The sequence below is a fragment of the Sapajus apella genome, unplaced genomic scaffold (genome assembly GCF_009761245.1).
Source record: "Sapajus apella isolate SASKATOON/1434 unplaced genomic scaffold, GSC_monkey_1.0 scaffold4, whole genome shotgun sequence".
Classification (NCBI taxonomy): Eukaryota; Metazoa; Chordata; class Mammalia; order Primates; family Cebidae; genus Sapajus; species Sapajus apella.
In genome coordinates, this window is record NW_022436944.1 from 18,856,695 (window position 1) to 18,876,181 (window position 19,487).

The 19,487-nt window shown below is 38.2% G+C and overlaps 1 protein-coding gene across 6 annotated transcripts in view; it reads left to right on the forward strand.

The window, feature by feature from the left end:
* LOC116540209 (ceruloplasmin) overlaps window positions 1-19,487 on the forward strand; it is a 58,562-nt gene that overhangs the window by 2,407 nt on the left and 36,668 nt on the right. For all 6 annotated transcript variants that reach the window (XR_004264357.1, XR_004264356.1, XM_032263611.1 and 3 more), the window contains exons 2-7: window positions 8,055-8,302; window positions 10,056-10,268; window positions 11,270-11,443; window positions 13,411-13,665; window positions 14,673-14,844; window positions 18,519-18,658. Coding sequence is in view for 4 of the 6 variants with exons in the window: in XM_032263611.1 (XP_032119502.1) it covers window positions 8,055-8,302; window positions 10,056-10,268; window positions 11,270-11,443; window positions 13,411-13,665; window positions 14,673-14,844; window positions 18,519-18,658 (1,202 nt within the window). In the remaining 2 variants the exon portion in view is untranslated. The remainder of the gene's footprint in view (window positions 1-8,054; window positions 8,303-10,055; window positions 10,269-11,269; window positions 11,444-13,410; window positions 13,666-14,672; window positions 14,845-18,518; window positions 18,659-19,487) is intronic.

Below are 19,487 nucleotides of genomic sequence, written 5' to 3' on the forward strand. Positions count from 1 at the left end.
TCCCTAAAGTCTTAACTCATTTCAGCATTAACTCAAATGTCCATAGTCCAAAGTCTCATCTGAGACAAGGCAAGTCCCTTCCACCTATGAGCCTGTAAAATCAAAAGCAAGTTAGTTACTTCCTAGATACAATGGGGTATAGGCATTGGGTAAATATAGCTGTTCCAAATTGGAGAAATTGGTCAAAACAAAGGGGCTATAGCCATGCAAGTTCTAAATCCAATGGGGCAGTCAAATGTTAAAGTTCCAAAATGATCTCCTTTGACTTCATGTCTCATGTCCAGGTCACACTGATGCAAGAGGTGGGCTCCCACAGCCTTGGGTAGCCCTGCCCTGTGGCTTCGCAGAGCACAGTCCCACTCCCAGCTGCTTTCATGGGGTAGTCTTAGTGTCTGTGGCTTTTCTAGGTGCACGGTGCAAGCTATCAGTGGATCTACCGTTCTGAAGTCTGGAGGATGGTGGCCCTCTTCTCATAGCTCCACTAGGCAGTATTCTAGTGGGGATTCTATGTGGAGACTCCAATCTCACATTTCCATTCTGCACTGCCCTAGCAGAGGTTCTCCATGAGGGCCCTGCCCCTGCAGCAAACTTCTGCCTGGACATCCAGGTATTTTCATACATCCTCTGAAATCTAGGTGGATGTTCCCAAACTTTAATTCTTGACTTCTGTGCACCCACAGGCTCAACACCACATGGAAGCTGCCAAGGCTTGGGGCTTGCACCCTCTGAAGCCATGGCCCATGCTGCACCTTGGCCCCTTTTAGCCATGGCTGGAGCAGCTGGGACACAGGGCACCAAGTCCCTAGGCTGCACAGAGCAGGGGGAGACTGGGTCCAGCCCAGAAGGCCATTTTTCCCTCTTAGGCCTCCAGGCCTGTGACAGGAGGGGTTACCTTGAAAGTCTCTGACATGACCAGGAGACATTTTTCCTATTGTCTTGGTGATTAACATTCTGCTCCTTGTTACTTATGCAAATTTCTTCAGACAGCTTGAATTTCTCCCCAGAAAATGTTTCTTTATTTTTCCTATTACATGATCAGGCTGCAAATTTTCCAAACTTTAATGAATGCTTTGCCACTTAGAAATTTCTTCTGCCAGATAGCCCAAATCATCTCTCTCAAGTTCAATGTTTCACATATCTCTAGGGCAGGGGCAAAAAGCTGCCAGTCTCTTTGCTAAAGCACAGCAAGAGTCACCTTTGCTCCAGTTCCCAACAAATTTCTCATCTCCCTCTGAGAACACATCGGCCTGGACTTTATTGTCCATATCACTATCAGCATTTTGGTCAAAGCCATTCAACACGTCTCTAGGAAGTTCCAAACTTTCCCACATTTTCCTATCTTCTTCTGAGCCCTCCAAACTATTCCAACCTCTGCCTGCTATCCAATTCCAAAGTTACTTTCGTATTTTCAGGTACCTTTACAGTAGTTCCCCACTCCAGGTACCAATTTACCATATTAGTCTGTTCTTATGCTGCTAATAAAAACACACTCAAGACTGGGTAATTTTTAAATACAAAGAAGTTTAATGGACTCACAGTTCCACATGGCTGGGAAGGCCTCACAATCATGGCAGAAGGCAAAGGAGGGGCAAAGGCACATCTTATATGGCAGCAGGCAAGAGAGAGCTTGTGCAGGGGAACTCTCATTTATAAAACCATCAGATCTCATGAGACTTATTCTTTACCATGAGAACAGTATGGGGGAAACCACTCCCATGATTCAATTATCTCCACCTGGCCCTACCCTTGACATGTAGGGGTTATTACAATTCAAGGTGAGATTTGGGTGGGAACACAGCCAAACCATATCAGCTACTTAAAAGGTATACTTAATAGTGACACTTAAGGATCCTTAAAAGAAAAAATGGAGCATCTTCTAGTTGCAAAGTCCATCTGTTCATCCCGGCCTTCAAGGTCAACAAACTCAATTCATTGCACTGAGATGATAGGAACTAGTGCTTGATAACTAGTACCTAGAATATAAGAGACAGTAAATAAATATTTGTGAATAAGTTTAAATTAAACAAAAGATACGTAGGAAGATAGAAGAAATCATAGACTGTATTGTAAAAACTTTTTCTTGCTCCCCATGTGGAGAGATTCATGCTGTAGAACAAATCAGGCAACAGCTTTCGGGGGGGTACTAGGAAAATAGAGTTTATTTCTCTGGTATTAATGCCAATAATCTTTATTTCTAAAAGGGTGAAGTGGAAAATAATTTTCTTATACTCAGTACTGCCATTTACTTGGGTTAGTGCCTTATCTGTCACTTCAACACATCAATAAATAAAGACTTTATAAGATATAATTCCTTACCCTAAGTTATATATATTTAAATAAAAGTAAATGGCATACATATAAAAACAATAGCATGTTCTGGGCCCATAGTAGGCATTAATTAATTATTTATTGAATTAATTGACTATATAATAGCAAAAATTATATACTTCTATTATCTTCAGATTGCTTTTTTTCTGATGACCTCTAGAAAGCTGGAAATAAGTGAAAAAATTTTAAAGCGTAAGAACAGTCATCACAAAACTCTTACATTGTTACTGGGATTTCATTCCATTATAGGTTTCCAAAACAAATTGTATAGTAGAGATGTCACTATAAACAGACCCAATGACCAAGAAGAAATAACAGCTCAAATCCTGACCAAAATCTAGCCAACAAAGAACATTCCACCCTGCGGTAATCATAGTTATTATAATTATGATCTTGAGTGATCAGGATATACTAAATATTCAATAAGTGTTCATTTCACTATTATTATCAAAAAATTGCCTTTTTTTCCAGTATATCATTTGTTTAGAAAAACAGGGAAGCAAATAAAATATTTTTAAAGAAAAAGCTTGCACTAAAGGCATTCCTCTTACCCCTATTAAAAGATAAACTTGGGCATATTGACATTTTAATGTTTATTCAAACCTTCAGCCACATCAGTTGGGTGCCCTAGGACAACAAGCAGTTCAGTCAGTGCTCCTCTGGGTAGGGAGGAAACTTTTATAAGGTATCTCAGAAGAAAGACTAAGAAATAGATGTTAAACTGATCAAAGTGGAGACTCCCTAGTTAGAGGTTAGTTGGTGGCTTCTGATTGATAAAGTCTCTAGTTACAGATTAGAAGTTTCGTTTCACGGTTTATTATATTGAATTGGGTTTTGGTTTGCTTAGGTAGGAACCCAAGGCACTGAAGCTGTCTCAGCCTAGTGGCCTCCCAATTTATTAACATTCCTTCAAAAATGATTTTTGAATTTTTTAATGATTCTTAAATAGATACAATTACTAGCTAAAATTTTCTGGAAAGTTTACTTTAGATGACTCATTCTCCAAGGTTGCAAATAAAAAAATTGCAAGCAATAAGCCCAGGTGTGGGGGCTCATGCCTATAATCCCAGCACTTTGGGATGCTGAGGCATGCAGATCACGAGGTCGAGAGATCGAGATCAACCTGGCCAACTTGGTGAAACCCCATCTCTACTAAAATAAAAAAATTTTTTTTTTTTAAATAGCAGGTCATGGTGGCGTGCACCTGTAATCGCAGCTACTTAGGAAGCTGAAGCAGGAGAATCACTTGAACATGAAGGCGGAGGTTGCAGTGAGCAGAGATCACGCCACTGCACTCCAGCCTGGCAACAGAGTGAGATTCCGTCTCCAAAAAAAAAGAAAAATATTAGTTGGGCGTGGTGGCATGTGCCAGTATTCCCAGCTACTTGGGAGGCTGAGGCAGGAGAATTACTTGAATTTGGGGGGCAGAGGTTGTAATGAGTCAAGATCATACCAGTGCACTCTAGGCTGGGCAACAGAGCAAGATTCTGTCTCAAAAAAAAAAAAAAAAAAAAAAAAAAAACACAAGCAATAGCTATTGCAGTACAAACATTTCACACAAGACAGCTTGTATGAAAGAGCTAATTATGTGACTAACATTCCACATTTACCAAGCTCCATTTATTATCATGGTTATTATTTCTCCTGAGAACACAAATGAAAGAAAATTTATCACTAAGTACCGCATTCATGTGCCAGTGGAGGAAGGCTAGTTAGAACCGGCAAACCACTCGAATTTGTGTTACATATACCTAAGTTGAGTCTCTGCCAAGTTCTTGCACCAGTTAATTTTTGACTGTTTTCCTTATGACTCTTGTTTAAGGAAGGCAGCATTTCTAAAGTGGCCCCCAAAAGATATCCTCTCCTAAATCTCCAAAACCTGTGAACAGGAAGAGACACTCCAATGATTTATGTTTTAGTCAATGAGATTATCTGGAGATTCCACACACTGAAGCTGACTTGACGATGCAAGGGGCCACCTAAGAAAGCATAAAGGTGACCTTAAGAAACTGGGAGAGGCTCCTGGCCCATAGCCAGCAAGCAAACAGGGATTTTAATCCTATGACCCCATTGAACTGAATTCTGGCAATAACCCAAATGAGCTAGGCAGATTACTCCACAGAGCCTCAAACAAGTACTCAGCCCCACTTGATTTCAGCTTGGGGATGCCTGGAGCAGAGAACCCAGCCACAATTCTGACCCACAGAATTGTGAGATTATAAATGGGTGCTGTTTTAACCTACCTTGTGATAATTTGTTATGCAGCAAAAAAAACCTAAGGTATTATGGCTCAACTAATGAAGTCAAAAATCCAGAAATTTTTCACCCCTAAATATCCTAGTTTTGGGAACCATGTCTAAACATAAACCAAGATCACTTGAGTGAATTTGAAATTTAAGGGAGCAAATAGCCTTATTAATATCTTAATAAAGCAATATTAAAAATTAATTATCCTACTATTAAAAACTCATTTCTGGGTCTAAGACTACCAGAAATTATAGGAGCTGGCTTTTCTTTTTTTAAGCCCTTTTTTTTTTTTTAAAATAAGGGGCTTAAAAAGAGGGAATGTGATTACTGGAGGGGAGATACGTCTACTGTAACAAGTAGAAAGGAACATATTACAATTGTCAACAGGAAGAACTACAATTAAATGTGAATTATTTGGTTCAAAGAACAGCTCTAATAGATTCTTGTGGCTGAATAACTGACTGGCAAACTTCCTGCAAGCTTCCAGTAACTGGCCCTTTGTCCCCAAGCCATGCTGTTGAAATTAAATAGACAGTCCTTAATGACCTTTTAATGTTTATTTGGAGACAAGGCATAAACAAATAGACTTCTCCCAAAGTGTCCCACAGTGTAAAATATTTTTCAATTTGGTTAAGACAGTTTTTTTCCACAATAAAAGGCAAGATGCAAAAAAGTTTATATATTGCAATGTGTATAAAAAGAATTTCAAATGTTAAAACACCTAGATATATTTTACCTTCAGATCAATAATTTTAAAAGCATTTTTCACCCCCAAAAAACATCTTTGCCTAGCAAAATTAGTTACAAAGTCTAGGCAATGTAGGTCTTGGTCTTGGTATTAGGTATTGGTTTATGGCAATGCTCTTCCTATTTTAGCCAATGATTAATACAGGAGCATTTCAATGCAATAAAAGCATTTTGACAAAGCCCGCTTATCAAAATAGGATGTGATGTATGCCAAAGTGTATGTACATTCAGAAAATATAAATACACATTTTATTTAAATGAAGCTTTAAGAATTTGAGGGCTAACTTTTAACTTTGGCCTATATAAGACATGTATCAATAGGACATGGTAAAGTACAGAGTAAAAGTCTCCAAATATTATCAAATTCATCACTCAGAAATAAAAGTATGTCCAGACCCTTAAGAAAATTTACCCGGGGCTTAGATAAGTCTCTGTGATATTGATTGTTCCAGGGTTCTGGTGAGACCAGAGTGGAATTGTACCTTTGTACTATGGACTTTGTAGCTACAGTTGTGTACCTAACTGAAATAGCACTCTTGTTGACCTCCTCTCAGTCATATGGACTAAATGACTCTGCTTTTAATCTCAGTGGTCTTCAATGCAACAATTTTGCTGTTGTTAAGGCATATATTTATTAAGACTCTTTCTGTGCGCTCCTTGCTATGGGTTTAGAGGCAGAGTTCATACTTGTGTTTTGCCCTTTTCCCATGCCTACCTGTGCCCATGAAGTCTCTCTTAGCCTTCCCAATCTTTTCCTATTTTGCTTTAACACATTGGGAAATGGTAACAAACAGAAGATAAACACAAACAGGAAAAATAAGGGTATACCCATGATTTTGCTGCTCCACATAGGCTGCAGATAATGACACTTTATTTTTCTAACTTCTAGCTTAGCCCTCCCACCAGGTTGGGGGACAGGCAAGGAAACATCAACTCAGTCATTTTTTTAGTGAATAATTTTATCTGCTTTGGGAATCCATTTTTATACAATCCAGGAAAACTGGCATCCCCAGGTATTGGTGTATGGTAGTGACTAGGAGGAAATACTCATCATAGAAACTCCTTGATCAATCCAGAGAATGGTGGCTCTTATTTCCAACACCTGTTCACTCTGCCCAAACTCAGCCACCAGGACCATTGCCAGCCAGCCGTGCTACCTGGCCCCCAGCACTCAGGCTTAATCTATATAGCCACCACCAGCAAAAGTCCTGCCATCACCAGGTGTGACCTGGAAACAGAGCTTTCTATCTTTCTATCTCATGGTATTAGGAATCCCACTGCCTCTGGGATTGGGCAGCTCTCTTAATCCTCAACCTCGAAGCCTCTTCAACACAGGTTACCCAGGGGCCCAGAGCAGCCTGTCTCATTGAAACACACCAGTGTGTTGGTTAATAATACAGATGCCTGAGTCCTGCCCCAGACCCACAGAATCAGAATCAATGGAGTTGTGCCCCAGGAATTTGCATTTCACTAAGCTCATCAGTAGATTCCTGTGCATATTCAAACTTAAGAAACACTAGGCCTTTTGAAAAACCACATCTTTAAATTCTGTAGCAGTGAAAGTCCAGATTTCTCGGACAAGCTCTGCTCTTGTCTTGAAGAAGGGAAAGAAAAATATATCTCTTTTACGAATGAGCTGAGGTAAGAAGAAAAAATTTATTCCTCAGTCAGTTACTAAACCTCACAAATGTTGAGTAGAAAACAGTGAAGTATCAAAGATAACTAAGATGAAAGGAGGCAAAGTACACACACACACACACACACACACACACACACACACAGGGTGATGAGCAGTTTTTATTCAAATGGAAGAGACCTTGGTTGTGAAGGGTCTTGCCAAAGGCCAGAATTTAAGTGGGTCCTGCCAAATGGCTACATGATACTGCCCACGAATAGATCCTACTAAGCTATGCACAGCCTTCAGTTAAGGCTGATAACACAAGAAATTGGTTCAAACCAAATTTACTTTCTTTCCATCTTTTCTTTTCCAGGTTACTATTTACTTCGCTGACATTTTTAAGAAAGTTTTAAGCAACTATTAATGGGCATTCACTAGAATACAAACATTCAATGTTAAGTATCTATACTAGGGCAGGATTAAAAAACCCAGGGATAATTTAAATTCAAAAGTAATTTAAAAACCATACACACTGCATGCATCAATAACTCTAGCTTCGATTTAGTGCTGTTAAAAGAAATTAAAAAGAATTAATTTAGCTTCATTAATTTTCTTTAAGGAAAAAAATTATATATATACATACACACACACACACACACACACACACATACTTTGAAGTCTCAAATATCAAGATTGATTAATTGTAAACTCAAATTTTTCCAGTAGCTGAGAGGTATAAGTGAAAAAAATGTCTTAATTAACTGATTTATCTTAATATTTCAGCTTAATTTTATATTCTATTCTATTATATAATATCTCTGAGTTTTAACACAAAAATCATGGACAAAATACTTCAGTAAGACGCACTATATTTCTATGATGACTTTACAGACGATTCTCTGACATATACCTGAGATGGAAAGCCTCACATAATTAAAATAACAGGGCTAACTGCCAGCTCTCCACTTCAAATTTGGAGGCATCCCTACAGCAGGCAAACATTTAATGTGATGTGGTCGTTAATTTCTCTAATTACAATGTTATTAAATTATAATTATAATTTCATCCCTAGAAATGATGGCTTCTGATAGAGTTGTCTTCTTTTTCTTTGCAGGGAACATTCCAGTATCTATCTTCAAAATGGCCCAGATAGAATTGGGAAAGTATATAAGAAGGCCATTTATCTTCAGTACACAGATGAAACCTTTAGGACGACTATAGAAAAACCACTCTGGCTCGGGTTTTTAGGCCCTATTATTAAAACTGAAACTGGTGATAAAGTTTATGTACACTTAAAAAATCTCGCCTCTAGGCCCTACACCTTTCATTCACATGGGATAACTTACTATAAGGAACATGAGGGTAAGTTCAGCTCATGTAGCTGGAATTTCCTCCTACTTGTCAGTAGAAGTGCCTTTTAGCTTCTAAAATTGTAGACTTCTGGATGAGACCTCTAACTGCCATTTGGCTCTAAACTATTTTATTAATACGTACTTTGTCTCCACATAATAATGGCATGTTTTTCTTTGTCGTGCTGGTTTACGGAAAGTGTGAATGTGGTAGAATTTCTAGGTGGACTCAGCGAGAGTCAGAGAGAGCTGCAGCTTCTTTCCCAGTGCCCAATCCTTTCTGGCCAAATAGAATAAGAGAAATGGACAATGTACATTAAAGCCGAGAAGAGGCAAAAATCCAGAGGGAAGACAAAGAAGGACTCAAGATATGGACTGCCTTATCTTTGAAATTCCTACATGTAAACATGCTATGGCTGTTGTGACCTCCCATCCTAACTTTAGACAAACTGCCCCAGCCAAGGTGGCATAAGTAGTCTCCTATGTCAGTCAAGTTGTACATGTGCCTGGATGATTCAAGTCACAATGAGACACAGTTAATGAGACCCAATTAACTGAAAAAGTCATTTGAATACAGGACTTGGAAGCCTTGAAAATAGTACCTGAAAAACAAAGATAAGGTTTGGTGCCTGTGATCTCATTCTTAGTCCCTAACAACGATGATGAAACAGGTGGTATTTTGTAGTGATGAAAGCAAGGGCTTTGAAATTAATAGACCAAGTTCTGAGCCCCAGCCTTGCCTTTTACTGATTGAGTGACCTTGGACAAATTATTTAAATTATTTCAGCTTCAGTTTCCTCATGTATAAAATAGAAACGATGAGAATACATAGTAATAGCTCAATAAATATCAGCTGTTATCATAAGCAAAAATGCTGGAGTCATGCTACAGTTCACTGAAATTGTAATGATCAAGCAGGGAAAATAATTTAAAATTAGATTTGATTGATTATTAGCTGTCTTTTTAAAAGAGATATTGTTTTAGAAGGTGAATGTGTTGACTTTTTTGTTGTTGTTGTTGTTTAGGGCTAAATTACATTGATGGCATAAAAGGCTGACTGCCATCCATTTCTTTTTAATGATTTCATAGCTTATTAGGGAATTAGCATTCATTATAAAGGCATGGTAATGGTACTGCGGTTTTGTTAAAAGAAGAAAAGAGTTCCTAACTTGTAGAGATACATACTCAAGCATTTATGAATGGAATATGATGCCTGAGATTTGCTTTAAAATTCTTTGATGGTACTGGGGATAATCGTGTGTGCGGGTACAGATGAAACAAGATTGGCCTTCAGTCGATCACTGTTAAAGCTGGTTTTACGGGTACACGGAGGTTCAGCACATTCTTCCCTCAACCTTTGTGTATGTTTGGAAATTTCCAAAATTAAGAATAGAAATTTTTTAAATTCTATGGTTACTTCATGAACGAAAATCTGAGACCATACAAGAAGTTTTGAATTTAGAAGAGGGTAGCCGTTTTGCTCAGACTTCCATACCTTGACCCAAGTTCTTTACATTGCAAATAAAAAGTCATTATGCTCTATGAAAACCCAATCAAATATAAAAAATCATAAAAATGTCTGTGAAGCTTCTGAACACCCTAGCCATTAACCTGTCATTTTCCTGTGTCCAAAAAGGGTATCATATCCCCAAGGATCACATAGTAGATATTTAATAAATGTTTGCTGAATGAATTAATGGACTATCTTTCTCTCATTTAAGTTCAAATACATTCATTTTGCACCATCATTGCATGTTGCTTCCTAGGGGCCATCTACCCTGATAACACCACAGGTTTTCAAAGAGCAGACGACAAAGTATTTCCAGGAGAGCAGTATACATACATGTTGCTTGCCACTGAAGAACAAAGTCCCGGTGAGGGAGATGGCAATTGCGTGACTAGGATTTACCATTCCCACATTGATGCTCCTAAAGATATTGCCTCAGGACTCATCGGACCTTTAATAATCTGTAAAAAAGGTACATTTTCTCATTATTGCACTCATTATACTACCAAAAGACAGGGGCAGGGCAGTTTGTCTGTTAAAAATAAGTCAAGTCTTCTGTGTTGAGATCAAGTAGGTAAGGTAGAGAGGTGGTGAGTAGGAAAGCAGGAAGGGAAGAGCCAGGCAGGACTAAGAGAAGAAGGGATAAATGGAACAAGCATTCATATGGGGAAAATGCCAATGAAGCTAAGCTGAAAGAAATATATTCCCCACCCCCCACCGTCCCTCCCCTATTTCCCCCCAACTGACCCCAATGTGTAGCTGGGGAGAGATAGCAAGGGGAGTGATGCCAGGTGTAGGTGATGGGGAGGAAGGCAGCAAATCACACTGCCATGTGTGTACCTATGCAACAATCTTGTATGTTCTTCACATGTACCCCAAAACCTAAAATGCAATAAAATAAATAAATGGGAAAAAAAAAAGAAATATATTCTCCCCTGGGATCAGTTTGCTGTGTCTAACTTCCAACAGTGGTGCCAAAGAGAATATGACTACCAAATGTGACTCCCAAAAAGGCACTCCATGGTGATAGATCTGTAGTAACTCGTATTATCTTGGTAAATACAGCATCATAGTATTTATTTCTAACATTGTGAAAAAGATGTGTCTCAAGAGCCTGAAATATAATTCTAACTTGAACAATAGTTACCTGTAAAGACTTGTCTCAGCATGTGGCTATCTGCACCAGAAAATAGACACACAACTTTGAATTTCAATCTTCCCATTTGCCAAAAAGCATTTAACAGTTATGTGGTCAGTCAATATCCAGATACAGGAGTGTCTTCCAAGCACTAGACGCTGAACATAAAATTCCCTGTGTGTTTCTGTCTATAAAACAGGAGTGATTGGTCCAGACTTGTGGTTTATTAGAAAAAATAAATACTAAAATTTTAAAAAAATATAAATCACCTGAAAACATAAATCAAAATACATGCTAAAAATTTAGTCCTACTAAAATAGTAATTTTAACTCCAGATTCTCTAGACAAAGAAAAAGAAAAAAATATTGACCAAGAATTTGTGGTGATGTTTTCTGTGGTGGATGAAAATCTCAGCTGGTACCTAGAAGACAACATTAAAACCTACTGCTTAGAACCAGAGAAAGTTGACAAAGACAATGAAGACTTCCAGGAGAGTAACAGAATGTATTGTAAGATTACAGAAGACATGTTAACTTTACTTTTTTTTCCCTTGATCCATTAATTCTGCTAAACTTATTCCCTCACATAAGTAAGTAGTGTGTATTAGTCTGTGGTCCTTATAACAAAGCATATTGGATGTGCGATTTGATATTTGGCTAAGTAAGTCAAACGAAAAACTCTCAGCCAGGTAAATCCAGATATACCAAACTTGTTTCCAAACTGGTAAAGATAAAATAGCAATTATGGTTTAATGTATATGTATGTGACATTTATATATTTATTTAGCCACTAGACTCATTCCAAAACTTATTTGAGGCAGCCTAAAATTATTAAAATAAATGCTTAAAACTATACTTATATTTTAAACTAACTATATTTAAGAAAATAGTTCAAACCACGAGTTCTGAAAGGTATTCATTTTACATACTCTGTTCCCTCACTGGGCCCCCTAGTCTGCATCATTCTTTTCTACATTTCATTTCAGTTCACTTTACTTTTCTGGAAATGCCTTTTTAACAGTTTAGACTTTCTCTTAATTCTCAGACATGAAATAATGAGCTTAGTAAGATTATCTATTTCATAATTTGCATGAGAAAGAGAATCCCTTAACAACAACTAAACCAATAAGTAGAGATTTTTTATTTGTTTGTGTTTAACTTCTTCAAAATAACCTGCACTCAAGAAACTGAGAGCACAAAAATAACTATACTACCAAAGTAATAAACCAATGAACAAAGTACAGATTTTGTTTCAACTTTTACTTATATCTGGGTGGAAAGTTGTCTTTCCATACTTTATTCCCTTGTTGTGTACTAACAAAAATAGATGTTATAAAAACATAGTCAAAATTCTAGCCCGAGCGGATTTGGTTTGGTTCCAGTGTCACATACGGTGCACTCAGGATTCTTCCCAGAACTGATTTCCACCTGGGAAATGTTTAGGCCCACCCAGTTTGAACAATGACCATAAGTTTCTTTTCTTTTCTTTCTTTCTTTTTCTTTTTGAGACGGAATCTTGCTCTGTCGCCCAGGCTGGAGTGCAATGGCACGATCTCTGCTCACCGCAACATCTGCCTCCTGGGTTCAAGCAATTCTTCTGTCTCAGCCTCCCAAGTAGCTGGGATTACAGGCATCTGCCACCATGCCCAGCTAATTTTTTTGTATTTTTAGTAGAGATGGGATTTTACCATGTTGGCCAGGCTGGTCTCGACCTCCTGACCTTGCGATCCACCTGCCTTGGCCTCCCAAAATGCTGGGATTACAGGCGTGAGCCACTGCGCCCGGCCAGTGATTGTAGGTTTCTTCCGAGGGTTTCAGGCCACTTTGCATATGAACTTTTAGGTCTTGGTGGCTCTGTTCCTGCTGTCCTACATTTTTTCCCTCCTTTGTATCTTTTCCAATCTTAAAAATTTTGTCTTGCAATCTTTAGAAAAAGCTATTCATATGTTCTTTTTACAAAAGAAATTTATGGTAGAAAATTGGAAAATTTCTGATAAGCAAAAAAACATATATATATATATATATATATATAAAATATCCATACTTCTACTACCAACATGATTAATAACGGAATACTAAATAATCTTCAATCTTTTTTCTATTAACTCTATGTATGTGTTTTATTTGTGTATATATATGCAACATCTGTATTTACACACACACACACACACACACACACACACACACACACACACACTGTGTACAGTTTATAACAAAGACAACAAATAGGTTTTATCTCCAGTGTTGTGTTCATCTGTTAATATGGTATTGATGAGAATCCTCAGGCTGATTCAGTTTCAAAATGAAAGACTGCTGTGATTGATTAGCAATGTCTGACACGGGTATGGGAGGGAGGAATACCAGCATGTGTGCAAGGTATTTTCCATTCCAAATTGATTCTATCTATATGGAGGTAACTCTCACTATCTCAAGCATTAATGACTATTAGTCACAAACTCTGCTCTTGGCTTAAACAGCTGTGAATGGATACACTTTCGGAAGTCTCCCAGGACTCTCCATGTGTGTTGAAGACAGAGTGAAATGGTACCTTTTTGGTATGGGTAATGAAGTTGATGTGCACGCAGCTTTCTTTCATGGGCAAGCATTGACCAACAAAAACTACCATATTGACACAATCAACCTCTTTCCTGCTACCCTGTTTGATGCTTTTATGGTGGCTCAGAACCCTGGAGAATGGATGCTCAGCTGTCAGAATCTAAACCATCTGAAAGGTAGGACATCTTTACCTGAAGTTAGCTGTCAACTGAAAAAGGCGATGACTGGGAATCAGAATCTAAAAGCTAAATATCTTTGAAATAATCTGAGGTTTGAACTGGCATCTTAGTTTTATTCCTATGATGGTATACATAATAATGTAATAAAAAGACTATAAGACAGGAATATTATAAAGTAATGAGATCTGAAAATAAATTAGTTTTTGGAAAAGAACAACCGGCCCTGAAAGTAGAATACTGTATATATTTACTCGGCTTTGTAAAATATACAGTATTGTAAAATCCAGAAATGCTGTATGTTGCACTGGAAAGTACCCTGTTTTTCAACTTATTTCCATCAAGTATAACCAACTTTGTTCTTTATTTGAGCCTGGCCATCTTTTAGTTTAATTCAATAAATACTTCCTTTATCTCTTTAACTTAGGCAATAAAAACATTCCTTGTTCTTGAAAAATATTAGTTTTTAATATTGGTCGACTGAAGGAAATTAAGTTTAACATAGGAGTTTGGATATTTTACTTCAATAAAAGCAAATATAATTGCTTTTGTCAAATATGCTCTGGGCCACAGAAGGCCCCACACAGCAGATGCACAACCATCTTGTGCAAGAGAGCAATAATACGTGCTCATTCGGTTTCTCCTCCTCTTTCCAATGCAACCCTTTAAAATATGTCAAAGCCTCTCTTCTCTGTTTATCTATAAATTTGTTCTTTATCTCTCATCAAAAGAACTACCAAGTGAAACCCCACAGAAACTGGTACCATATTTTGAAATCACATATATTTAATATCTCTGTGCTATATGTACATAAAAAACAAAGTATGTCTGTTTTAAATTTGAGTTTTCCATCACTAATTTATTTACAGCTGTTTGCCCTAGTTTATAGTTGTGTTTCTATCTATTCCTTCAATTTCCACTTGTCATCTCATGAGCAGTGTTTACAGGGCAATAGGAGAGAGAAACATTGGCTCCATTAATCGATGCCTCTCTCTGTTTCATTTCAGCTGGTTTGCAAGCCTTTTTTCAGGTCCAGGAGTGTAACAAGTCTTCATCAAAGGATAATACCCATGGGAACCATGTTAGACACTACTACATTGCCGCTGAGGAAATCATCTGGAACTATGCTCCCTCTGGTATAGACATCTTCACCAAAGAAAACTTAACAGCACCTGAAAGGTAATTCACAAAAAATAGTACTATTTCAAAATATGCTCTTCCCCACACAAAAGAACCACAAAAGGCTATTTCAGCAATTAAAATTTTAATTGACATCTGAAATTTAGTATTTAGACTGCTAAATATTTATTAAAGTATTTGATGTAAGAGTCTGAGCTTGAGAACTATGAGTTTTGAGTTCATGAAAAAAGATGGGTTCAAAAGTTATCAAATGCTTGACAAAGTCCTGAAAAAACATTGAATACAATTAGATAAATCAATCAATATGCTTTTCATTTAGAAAACATAGCATTATACAATTCAGCAGCATTAAGTACATTTTCAATGCTGTATAGCCATCACCACTATCCATTTCTAGAACTTTTTTTATTTTATCACTCCAAATAGAAACTCTGAACCCTTTAAAGAATAACCACTTTCTTCCACTCTGTCTCCACCTCTGATAAACTCAATTCTACTTTCCGTCTCTATGAGTTTTCCTATTCTAGGCAACTCATACAAGTGGAATCATACAATATTGGTCCTTTTGTGTCTTTTATATCACATAGCATAATGTTTTAAGATTTGTTCATGTTGTAGCATGCATCCAAATTCCACTCCTCTTTAAGGCTGAGTAATACTTCGTTGTATATATGTACCACATTTTCTTTATTCATTCATCTTTTCATAAACATTTGGGTTGTTTCCACCTTTTGGCTATTGCGAATAATGTTGTTATGAATAATTGTTATACAAATATCACTGTTCAAGTCTATGCTGTTAATTCTTTTGTATATGCAGCTAGAAGTGGAATCGCTGGATCATATGATAATTCTAGTTTTAAGTATCTTAGGAATCACATTACTGTTTTTCATAGCAACTGCACCATTTAACAGGCTCATCAGCAATGTACAGGGGTTCCAATTTCTTCACATTTTCATCAACACTTGTTATTTTCCCTTTCTTTCTTTCTTTCTTTCTTTCTTTTCTTTCTTTCTTTCCTTCTTTCTTTCTTTCTTTCTTTCTTTCTTTCTTTCTTTCTTTCTTTCTTTCTTTCTTTCTTTTTCTTTCTTTCTTTCTTTCTTTCTTTCTTTCTTTCTTTCTCTTTCTTTCTTTCTCTTTCTTTTTTAATAATGACCATCCTAATGAGCATGAGATCATGTTTCATAGTGGTTTTGATTTGCATTTTCTTAATGACTAGTAATGTTGAGGTTCACGTACTTTTTGGTCATTTGTGTATCTTCGTCAGAGAAATGTCTATTTAAGTCCTTCAGCCATTTTTGAAGTGGGGTTTTTTGTTGCTGTTGACTTGTAGGAGTTCTTTATATATTTAGGATGTTAATTCCTTATCAAATATTTGCAAATATTTTCTCATACTCTATAGGTTGTCTTTCACTCTCTTGATAGTGTCCTTTGATGTACAGAAGTGCCTCTTTGTACATGTCTAAATGACTTCCACAGCCTCCCAGCCATCTGTTTGTCTTCCTTTCCTATCAAGTTTTTACAAAGCAGTACTGTGATCTTTCAAAAATGTCAGTGAGATGATGCCACTCCCTGCCCCAAGTCTTTACTCATATATCGCTTCCTCAGAGAAGACCTGTTTGCCATCCATATTAAAAATACCCTCCTTGGAAAGGTTAAGTAATTCATTCAACATCACACAATAAATGGATAGCTAGGCCTTGCTCAGCCCAGACCTGTGACTCCTGAAGCAGAGATGTAAGTCACAGGCTACACTGACACCTAAATGTGATTACTCCCAAAGCTGCATCTCCAACTCAGAAGGCTCTTGTGAATTTCAGATTTGCATTTCAAACTTCTCAGTGACACTCCTTGGATGAGGCTGTTCACACTTCTATCCTCATCAAGTACTGCCTCATTTTATAGTAACTTTCTCTGAAAGCTATCTACTTCTCTCCATCTTATTTGCCAATACCTATAAAATCATCTCTGCCTCTCACTGAAATTAGAAAAGCACGCTCCTGACTGGTCTCCCTACAGCAGTCTTGTATTTTCCAACACATTCTCCCAACAGCTGCCACAGGGATCCTCCTAAAATGCTAATCCTGAATGCTTAAGTCTTCCAAATGCTTCTCACTGCCCTGGGATGGAAGGCTGAAACCTCAGCTAGGTCCTCCTACCTATCTTCCATCTATCTAAGCCTTATTCATCACTTCTCTGCCCTGCCCTGCATGCTGTCCTTCTAGAAAATATGCTTATCCATATTACCTAGAATATTATCTGTAATATGGCATGCTCGCTCTTTTCTCTCAGGCTTCTCACAGGCAGTTTTCTCTTTGTATACACCTACCCCCGTCTTCCCGCTACACACACACTTCATCTTGCTAACTCTACTTCCCATTTAGTTTTAAGTAATTACTTCCTCTGGAACATCCTTGTGGCTTCTTCCCTGCACTTTCCCCAACCTCAAAGAAATGCTCCGTAACACCCTGCGCTTATTGTACTACATTATATTGATGGGTTCATGGCCTGTCTTCTCTGCCAGATGTAAGGTCCATGTGGACAGGGATGAGTCCACTTTGCTTGTGGTTAAGTCATCAACACATACCAGGATTCTCAGCAAAGAGCAGGTGTTCAATACATTTGTCAAATGAAAGAAATGATGAATGAGGTGGCATTGTGCAAGTCAAATAAATATCTTTCTGAAATTTAATTTTTTCATTTGCAAAATATGGAGAATAGTACTGACTTTGTTGCAATGTCATGTGAGTTCCAGCTAATAAATAAAAGCTCCTGGCCAGGCGCAGTGGCTCATGCCTGTAATCCCGGAACTTTGGGATGCCAAAGCAAGTGGATCACTTGGGGCCGGGATGCGAGACCAGCCTGGCCAATATAGTGAAGCCCCATCTCTATTAAACACAGAAAAAATTAGCTGGGCCTGGTGGTGCAGCCTGCAATTTCAGTTGTTCAGGAAGCTGAGGAATGAGAATCACTTGAACCAGGGAGGCACAGCTTGCAGTGAGCCAAGGTTGCACCACTGCACTCTAGCTTGGGCAGCAGAGTGAGACTCTGTCTCAAAAATCAATCAATCAATCAATCAATGCTCCTGAGCAGCTGGCCAGTGCTAATACACAACAAAGAATAGCCATTGTGTTTTAAACATTTCACAATTTGATAAAAAGATTCTGGCCAGGCACGGTGGATCACAAGGTCAGGAGTTCAAGACCAGCCTGGCTAAAATGGTGAAACTCCCATCTCTACTAAAAATGCAAAAATTAGCCAGGTGTGGTGGTAGGCATCTGCAATCCCAGCTACTTGGAAGTCTGAGGCAGAGGATCACTTGAACCCAGGAGGCGGAGGTTGCAGTGAGCCAAGATCACGCCACTGCACTCCAAAAACCTGGGCGACGGAGCAAGACTCCATCTCAAAAAAAAAAAAAAAAAATTCTATGGTAGAACCCTTTGTCAAGGGATTGTCAAGGGCCCGCCTGAAAATTTTTTCTTCACTTGAAAATATAAACATCCTCCATGATTCTCTACTTCTTAACTTGCCATCCCTGTATGAGTGGCCTGGAACTGCCTGCTCTGTTTGAGTAACTGATATGATTGCTATAAATCATGGATAATATTCATCTCTAAGCACGGTCAGAATTTTTCTCTTCATTTACCCTATGTGAATGCCTGTTTTCTGTTCTATTTCAAGCCCAGCATTAAACACTTTTTCCCCCCTGGCAGTGACTCAAAGGTGTTTTTTGAACAAGGTCCCACAAGAATTGGAGGCTCTTATAAAAAGCTGGTTTATCGTGAGTACACAGATGCCTCCTTCACAAATCGAAAGGTGAGAGGCCCTGAAGAAGAGCATCTTGGCATCCTCGGTGAGTACATGCAGAATATATATGGCTGGTGTACTCTTCCCACAGTCTACACCAACCTCAGAAAGAATAGTAACTTCAGGACCTACTGCATGATTTCTATGTGTAAAGTAGGTGTGTGGAAGATAAAACAATAAAATGTAGCAGCTAATTACTTTTCCAAATGTAAATTATCAATAGTAAATTTTCATCATTAAAAGCCATGCTGATGGCTGGGAGTGGTAGCTCATGCCTGTAATCCCAGCATTTTGGGGAGCCGAGGCGGGTGCATGACTTGAGGTCAGGAGTTTGAGAACGTCCTGGCCAACATGGTGAAACCCCATCTTTACTAAAAATACAAAAATTAGCAGGGCATGATGGCATGCACCTGTAGTTCCAGCTACTCGGGAGGCTGAGGCAGAAGAATTGCTTGAACCCAGGAGACGGAGGTTACAGTGAGCTGAGATCGCACCACTGCACTCTAGCCTAGCGGCAGAGCAAGACTCCATCTAAATAAATAAATAAATAAACAAACAAACAAAGAAAACCCAGTCCATTAATGAGACCAGCGCAATTATCCTAGAGCCCTCTGCAGGCTGCCCCCAGCAGAGTCCAGAGACCTGTTCTTTCCAAGGCACTGAGGCAGAATAGCCTAGTGGGTGAGTAGAGTATGGATTCAGATTGTCCTGGCTCTTCACTTTTTTTTCTTGGCGGTGATTCAGAGGTATAATACTTTTCAACAAGGTATTACAAGAATTGGAGGCTCTTATAAAAAGCTAGTTTTTTGGGAGTACGAAATGCATATATTAGCTGTGTGACTTTTGAAAGTTACTCAACTTGGCCAAACACAGTG